General features: G+C 44.3%; 1 protein-coding gene across 1 annotated transcript in view; it reads right to left on the reverse strand.

Moving 5' to 3' along the window:
- Window positions 1-6,184, reverse strand: part of VOPP1 (VOPP1 WW domain binding protein) — a 63,707-nt gene extending 57,523 nt beyond the window's left edge. Inside the window, exons 1-2 of the mRNA XM_065884347.1 lie at window positions 6,179-6,184; window positions 4,683-4,741 (exon numbers count right to left, since the gene is read on the reverse strand). Coding sequence (XP_065740419.1) covers window positions 4,683-4,741; window positions 6,179-6,184 — 65 coding nt within the window. The remainder of the gene's footprint in view (window positions 1-4,682; window positions 4,742-6,178) is intronic.
- Window positions 6,185-8,905: the final 2,721 nt, after the last annotated feature.

Consider the following 8,905-nt stretch of genomic DNA (forward strand, 5'->3'; position numbering starts at 1 on the left):
TTGCAGCAACGTGGGTGGACCTAGAGATTATCATACTAAGCTGAAGTAAACCAGACAGAGAAAGACATATATCACATGACATCACTTATATGTGGAATCTAAAAAATGATACAAATGAACTTACATAAGTTCATTAATGCAAAACAGAAATATACTCACAGACATAGAGAACAAACTTATGGCTACCAAAGGGGGAAGGGGGGAAGGATAAATTAGAAGTTTGGGATTAACAGGCACAACTACTAGATAAAATAGATAAACAGCAAGGACCTACTGTTGTACAGGGAACTAAATTCAATACCTTGTAATAACCTATAATGGAAAAGAATCTGATAAGAATATATATTCTTTATATATATATATATATATATAAATAACTGAGTCACTTTGCTGTACACCTGAAACTAACACAACATTGTAAATAAACTTTACTTCAATTAAAAAAAAAGACAAATAAGAAAAATTTTTAAATAAAGCTGTGGGCCTTGCCTTCATGGGACTCACAATAAAGAAGATAAAACCAGCCAAGTATCATGGAAGCCTGTTTACAGTTGGCTAAGGATTTGAACTTTGTTCCTGATGTTTTTAAGTAGGAGAGTGACACAAAATTTTCAGTAATTTAGAAAGAAGTGAGAACTTGATGGGAGAAGAGAATGAAAGGAGATCCATTATAAAGTCATCTAGAGCATCACTGGAATTCCTATCAAAATTCCAATGGCATTTTTACAGAAATAGAAAAAACAATCCTAAAATTTGTATGGAATCACAAAAGACCTTGAATAGCCAAAGCAACCCTGAAAAGAACTAAGCTGGAGGTATCACACTCCCTGACTTCAGATTATACAACAAAGCTACAGTAATAAAACAGTTTGGTACTGACATGAATATAGACACACTAACCAATGGAACAGAATAAAAAGCCCAGAAATAAACCCTACCATAAAAGGTCAACTAATATTTAACACAAGAGCCAAAAGCATCCAATGGGGAAAGATAGTCTCTTTAACAAATAGCTCTGGGAAAACTGAAGAAACACATGCAGAAAAATGAAATTGAACCCTTATCTTATACCACTCACAAAAATTAACTTGAAATGGATCTAAAACTCCTAGAAGAAACTGTAGGGAAGAAACTGAAACTCCTCAACACTGGTCTTGGCAATGACTTTGGACATGACACCAAAAGCACAAACAACAAAAAACAAAAGGGACTGGGACTACATCAAACTAAAACACTTCTGTTCAGCAGAAGAAACACTCAACAAAATGAAAAGGCAGTCTACTGAATGGAAGAAAATATTTGCAAACCATATATCAGATAAGGGATTAATATCTAAAACATACAAGGAACTCATATAACTCAACAGCAAAAACACCAAATAATCCAATTAAAAAATGGGCAGAGGAACTGAACAGATCATTTTCCAAAGAAGACACAGAGATAGCCAACAGGTACATGAAAATGTGCTCAATCATCACGGAAATGCAAACCAAAACCACACAGAGGTATCACCTCACACCTGTTAGAATGGCTATCATCAAAAATACAAGATAAGTGTTGGTGTGGAAAAAATGTGAACCCTGTGCACTGCTGGTAGGAATGTAAATTGGTACAGCCACTACGGAGAACAGCAAAAAATTAAAAATAGAGCTGCCAATTCTACTTCTGGGTGTATATGCAAAGGAAGTGGAAACAAGATCTCAAAGAGGTATCTGCAATCTTATGGTTCATTGTAGCATCATTCACAATAGCCAAGACATGGAAACAACCTGTCTGTCGATGGATGAATGGATAAAGACGATCTGGTACATATATACACAATGGAATTTTATTCAGTCCTGAGAAGGAGGGAAATCCTGCCATTTGCAACAACATAGATGGACTTTGAGGGCATTATGCTAAGCGAAATAAGACAGAGAAAGATAAATCGCTATGATCTCACTTACATGTGGAATCTAAAACACAGAACTCTTAGAAAAAGAGGGTAGGACTTCCCTGGTGGCACAGTGGTTAAGAATCCACCTGTCGGGCTTCCCTGGTGGCGCAGTGGTTGGGAGTCTGCCTGCCGATGCAGGGGACACGGGTTCGTGCCCCGGTCCGGGAGGATCCCACATGCCGCAGAGCGGCTGGGCCCGTGAGCCATGGCCGCTGAGCCTGAGCATCCGGAGCCTGTGCTCCGCAACGGGAGAGGCCACAACAGTGAGAAGCCCGCGTACCACACACACAAAAAAAAAATCCACCTGCCAATGCAGGGGACACGGGTTCAAGCCCTGGTCCAGGAAGATCCCACATGCCACGGAACAACTAAGCCTGTGCGCCACAACTACTGAGCTTGTGCTCTAGAGCCCGCGAACTACAACTACTGAGCCTGAGTGCCACAACTACTGAAGCCTGTGCGCCTAGAGCCCGTGCTCCGCAAGGAGAAGCCCGTGCATCGCAATGAAGAGCAGCCCCTGCTCGCCACAGCTAGAGAAAGCCCGTGCGCAGCAACGAAGACCCAATGCAGCCAAAAATAAATAAATAAATGTATTAAAAAGAAAAAGAGGGTAGCATGGTGGTTACCAGGGACTGGGGCAGGGGGCGTGGAATGAGGAGACGTGTTAAGGAGTACAAACTTCCAGTTAGAAGATAAATAAGTAGTTCTGGGGCTCGAATGTACAGCATGGTGATTATAGTTAATAATACTTTATTATATACTTTAAAGTTACTAAAAGAGTACATGTTTAATGTTCTCATCACCAGAAGAATGTAATTATGTGATGTGATGTAGGTGTTAGCTAACGCTATTGTGGTAGTCATTTTGTAATATATAAGTGTATCAAATCATCACGTTATATACCTTAAACCTATACAGTGTTATACGCCAATTATAGCTCAGCAACACTGGGCGGGGGGAGTTTATAGAGTGCTTCAGATGAGCATCGACAGAGGCATGGACTCAGGTGGAGGCAGTGGGAACAGAGAGGAGAGGAATGGCTAGGGGATTAAGTGATATAAATTCATGTAAGGGACGTAAAACTGCCTAGCCTATATTAAGTGCTCAATGAATGCCACCTGTTGTTACTTTTATACTGAGCTTCAGTACTCTAAAGGCAGAGTGACTTTACTTTTTAATTTTTAGGACCCTTCCCCTCACCATCAGCAGAGAAGAGAGGTGAAAGGAATCCAAACCAGCAGGTCTGAGTGACAAAACAGGGCTTGTCTCTGTATTTTCTGTCAATGCAAAAACACTTTCAAAATATGTAGTGAATAAATAAACGTATAAAGGAACAAACGAGCAAGTAAGTACAAGAACAGCAAGGACCTCTGACTACCAACCTCTGAAAAACCAGGAAATGGTTCATCAGCTGATCTACAAAACAGCTGGAGAAAGAGCTCAAAGGAAGACACGGTTGATTCACACCTGCCACACCTGCGTAAGAAGTTGAATCAAGAACTAAAGCTTCCCAGGGAAAACCCATTGTACTAAGAACCAAGTTTTTCCTCTTCCTTTTATCCCACAACCATTTTTCTTCAACCTGACAACTCTGTAATTAGAACCGAAGCCCTTTTGCTGCTGCTTTACCTTCCAAGTGGATTTTGTCTTTTTGCAGTTGCAGAGGATTTCTGCCAGGACTCCCACCATGTAGGGCAGTAAGGACTCCTGCTTGTTGATATGAAGCCAAGGCTGGAAAACTGCCCATTTCCCTGTGCTTCGTCCCAATTCACAGCCCAGCAACCTTCCCCACCTACACTGGTCTCTCTGAGATTAAAAACTCCCCAAGAATGCCAGGTAAGAAAAACATACATCTTGGCCAATTAAGAACTAATCCTCTTTGTGTAGTATTTCCTGTCCAATCTCCCTATATACTAGAAAAGAGAGTGTTTCTTCTATAACACAATTATATGCATTACTGAAATTTCTCGTGTTTCACAAAATTCAATACAAGAGTTTCTGGGGAAAATTAATTTGGCTTATTCCACTCAAAACTCACAGAACTTCAAAACACTATCAAAAATAATAATTAATAATCTAGAGAGTTAATCTGGCCACCTAGGCAGAGCTAGTGGCTAACACAGCAGATATTAAAAATACAGAAAAACAATAGGGAGAAAATATGGCAATGCTTTAATAAGAGTAATATTGGCAGGTGCTGAGGGCACAGGAAGAGGCATAACCTGCCCTGAACCAAGAACCATACAAGGCTGACTGCACCTGCCTGGGGAGGAGGGGCCCGGCTGGGTGACCCTTGTGATCACTGTTGTCTCTCTCTCTCTCTCTCTCTCTCTCTCACAGTCACAGCAGCTGAGCTAAGTACTTTGTCCTGTCTTGCTCAAGTTCAAAATTCTTTCCCACTACCTTTGCTCCCTTTGCCTAGGGAGATTTGTATAAACCAGCATAACTCTGGCCTTGTTCAGACATTTTGCCCTTTGTGACCAATCATGTACAAGCTAACATGCCTCACAGAACAGAGCACCCAGAATTCCAAGCTGTCCTCAGAGCAGCTGGTCAGGGCAGGGAGATTATCCTTAGGGAGGTCGCCTGCTCATTGTGGGGTGGAGGCAGGTGAAACCAGGGGTGGAGGCCTCGTGAGGCTGGGCATGCCCCATCCCATAACCAGTCCTGTGACCTAGGAAAGAAATAATTCCCAGAGAAAGATGTGACCACAGAATCAAACCAACAGATAAGTGCAAATACTTACATATAATAGGTTGGATAGAGTCCTTCAAAATACCAGCAATGCTTTTTGGCCTCTGTGCACTGGAAATAGAAGAAAAGCTTTGTCAGTGAAAAGTAGTTTGCATATTGTTGAGAAGATCCCATGAAAAGAAACAAGGGAGGATGAGTGAATGCAGCTTAAAGTGTGAGAAGCAGGGGTTGGGGGGACGATGAACTAGAGGGAGATCCACCCCCAACATGACTTGTTATTTCTTCAAATTTTTTAAAAGAGAGGAAAACATCTATTTCCCTATCATTTTGATAGCTTTTCATAGCTCTAAATACAAGGGGTGGGGGGACTTCCCTGGTGGTCCAGTGGCTAAGATTCTGTGCTCCCAATGCACGGGTCCTGGGTTCGATCCCTGGTCGGGGAACTAGATCCCACATGCCGCAAGTAAGAGTTCGCATATCGCAACTAAAGACCCAGCAGGCTGCAACGAAGATCCTGTGTGCCACAGCTAAGACCCAGCCCAGCCAAATAAATAAATAAATAAACGGGGATGAATAATTCACTAAAAATGCAGATTAAAAACAATCCATTCTTAAAAATTCACATGGTATGATACTTCAAATATCTAAAGAATGATAGAAGTAAATTATTACAAAGATTTCCCCCGGGCTTCCCTGGTGGCGCAGTGGTTGAGAGTCCGCCTGCCGATGCAGGGGACACGGGTTCGTGCCCCGGTCTGGGAAGGTCCCACATGCCGCGGAGCGGCTGGGCCCGTGAGCCATGGCCGCTGAGCCTGCGCGTCCGGAGCCTGTCCTCCGCAACGGGAGAGGCCACGACAGTGAGAGGCCCGCGTAACGCATAAAAAAAAAAAAAAAAAAGATTTCCCCCAATATTTGGTTTTGAAAGACATTTCCCAGAGTCTTAACATTTCTAGACCTTTATATTTCAGAATACAGCTGACCCTCGAACAATGCGGACGTTCGGGACACCCACTGTCCACACAGTTGAAAATTCGCGTAGAACTTTGGTCAGCCCTCCGTCCCCACAGATGGTGTAGTGCTGTCGTATTTACCACGGAAAACAATTCAGGTATAAGTGGATCCATGCAGTTCAAACCTACGTTGTTCAAGGGTCCACTGTCTTCCAAAAGCCATATTCAAGTCGTTGATTCCCCAGTGGGCACCCATGTCTGCCAGACTCCGTGAGGCAGAACTGACCTGACGCATCCGCGGGGGCCCTGCCCTTGATCATTCCCAGGGAGGAGAAAGACGGAAGAGGGGGACAAGGAGAGACTTCCCTGTGTTTTCCGAGGAAGTTGATGCTGAACTTTCTGGAGGGGAAGGCAGGGCAGAGCAGGTGCGATGCCACCCTGGAGGCTTCAGTATCTCAAACACCTGACAAGTAAGAGGAAGCCAGCTGCACCAACTGTAAGTGAGCGCTCCGAGCAGAAACGCTCTGACCTAGCTGAGCAAGGCTCTTCTAAAATTAATCCACTCATGCCATCACTTTAAAAATACACAACTTCCTACCTCCATGATCCACGTTCATCATTCCCTACCAGCAGGAAAAGGCACAGTGAAAACAAAGCTTTCTTTGGGCAAGACAGGGACGAACTGTCTCGTCCAGCGCCTACCCCTGCGGGAGTATGGTGATGCCCTCCTGCCTCAGTCTGCCTGACAGCTGTAGAAGTTCAGAAACAGACCCCAAATCTATTGCAGAATGCCAAGGGAGAGGTGAGTTCAAATGTTATGTGTTGGACTTCCCTGGTGGTACAGTGGTTAAGAATCCACTTGCCAATGCAGGGGACACGGGTTCTGAGCCCTGGTCCGGGAAGATCCCACATGCTGCGGAACAACTAAGCCCGTGCACCACAACTTCTGAGCCTGCACTCTAGAGCCCACGTGCCTAGTGCCCGTGCTCTGCAACAAGAGAAGCCACCGCGGTGAGAAGCCTGCGCACCGCAAGGAAGACCCAACGCAGCCAAAAATAAATAAATAAAATTTAAAAAAAAAACAAAACCTCCCTTCCTGCTGCCCTGGCCACCCCAAAAGGCATCTCAATGGAGACTCAGGGCAATGCACCCAGATTTTTTTTTAAATCCACTCTCCCCAGCCCAAAGAGATTCCCTAAGTGCCATCACGGAGCTCCTACACAGGCCACCCCTTTGCCAGGAGTAACCACATGGAGGGAGGTGGGATTAACACTCACACGAAACTTACAAGAACACCCTCTCCTCCTGGGCCCTCAGATGCCACTAGCTCCACCCACTGGCGCTCAGACCTCCCAGTCTCTTCCCAGCGTTTGCTGGGGTATCCAGTAACTCCACTGGTGCTTGTTTGTTACTCTTTCTCAGTTCTTTGCTGATAACCTTTCACCATTTTTCACTAAGCCACTCAAGTAAGACCAATTTTTAAAGTATGAACCCCGTTTGTTCCTTTATTAGAGATTCTCTTAAGAAAATGTTGCGGCCATATTTCCTGAGAAGAGAAAAATCCCTTTTAAACTGAGCTGCCTAGAAGTTAAGTTCTTGAAATGTGCTAATATCCAGGCAACGTCTTCACTACTTATGGACGCTGGACTTTTTACAACAGCTTTCCTGTAAGGAATGTCGATACCGTAGCAACACGTATATATGGTACCTCACAAAAGTTAACACATTATTATATCATTTTAGAGCTGGAGAATAGGAAGAACGCAAGTCACTTTTCATGAGTCAACTGAAAAACACTGAATGAGGACTGGGGAGCTCTGATCCCTTCCATCGCTGAGCCTCTCCTCCAGTAAACGCTGGTTAACGGCACACCGGTGTGAAAGTCGGTTTGCACAGCATCCGAGAGGCCTCGTGCTAAAAATGGAGATGAGCTTCCACAGGTAGGAAGTGCAGAGGGAGATTCCTGCTGGAAACCACCCAGGATGAAGAGCCAGTTCCTGCCAAGTGAAAGTCCACCAGCAGAGCCACAGTTAGCCTACCGATTGCAATTTCCAAATCAGCATAAACACCAGGATTCAGGGCGGAGCCAGACAGCTGGAACTTTGCAGATGTGGTCAAAATGGGAGTTTGTAAAGGATGAGTGAGGCGGGGCTTTCCAGAATACTGCCCAACAATGCTGGGCTGTCAGAGGCAACCCCACAGGCAGGCAGATGGCAGCATGGGGAAAAGCAGACAGAAGCACTGTGCCAGGTTCCACGGCACAGGGGCCCAGATGAATCCACCCGATAGAGGAAGGATGGATTAAAGCCTAGAAAATTGGGTTCCAATCCTGACTGCCACTCACCAGCCATGTCGCCAGTTAGTCCGGATCTCAGCTTCCTTACTTCTAAAACAGGACAGATCGGTGCTTTGTGACCACCTAGAGGGGTGGGATAGGGCGGGTGGGAAGGAGACGCAAGAGGGAGGAGATATGGGGATATATGTATATGTACAGCTGATTCACTTTGTTATAAAGCAGAAACTAACACACCACTGTAAAGCAATTATACTCCAATAAAGATGTTATAAAAAAATAAATAAAACAGGACAGACTGTCCTCCCTGCTGAATGTATAAGACGGCTTTATGAGGTAACTGAGACCGCACATATCTAAATGCCAGACCGGGGTGTAGCTGACTAAATGCCACAGCCACAGTTAGCAACTCTATCCCGAAATGCGCACCCTGAAGCCAGCTTTCTCAATTCTCTAGAACAAATGACTTCCAAGGCTCATTTTTCCCGCGATCATCTATCATTTAAGCAGAAGCCATGCTTCCGAACCTCTTGAGAACAAAGATTCTAAATATGTAATACCTTACATTTTGGAAAACTCTGTGGTATGCAGTTTTCCAAAATCTCCCTAAAAACAATAAACCCTTCTCCAAAAAGACTTTGAAAAGTAAATACGGGGGGAAAAAAATCAATTTCAGGGTTTTATGTCTACCCCTAGAAGTAGCTGTATGCATTCTGCAAAGATACTACCGTGATTTCTCAAAAACTGACCATCTACTGAAACAGAAAATACACTTGTTAGAAGAGGTCAGGTCGGCTACTTTCTGTCACTGACTGGGCGCCCACAATAGCCAAGATGCTCTACCAGGTTCCGGGCAAACGGCAGGCCTTCCAAGAGCTCATGATGTGTCTACTGGAAGCACTGATAGCACAACCATCTATTTCCTGAAGAGAGTGTAAAGAGTAGCGGCATACAATTTATAAACTATTAACAAAGCAGAATCTGTGGAACTGTGAGAGAACATCCAGTGTCAGGAGAAATCCAAGTGAGGAA

Source organism: Phocoena phocoena, chromosome 9, assembly GCF_963924675.1.
Source record: "Phocoena phocoena chromosome 9, mPhoPho1.1, whole genome shotgun sequence".
In the NCBI taxonomy this organism is placed as follows: Eukaryota; Metazoa; Chordata; class Mammalia; order Artiodactyla; family Phocoenidae; genus Phocoena; species Phocoena phocoena.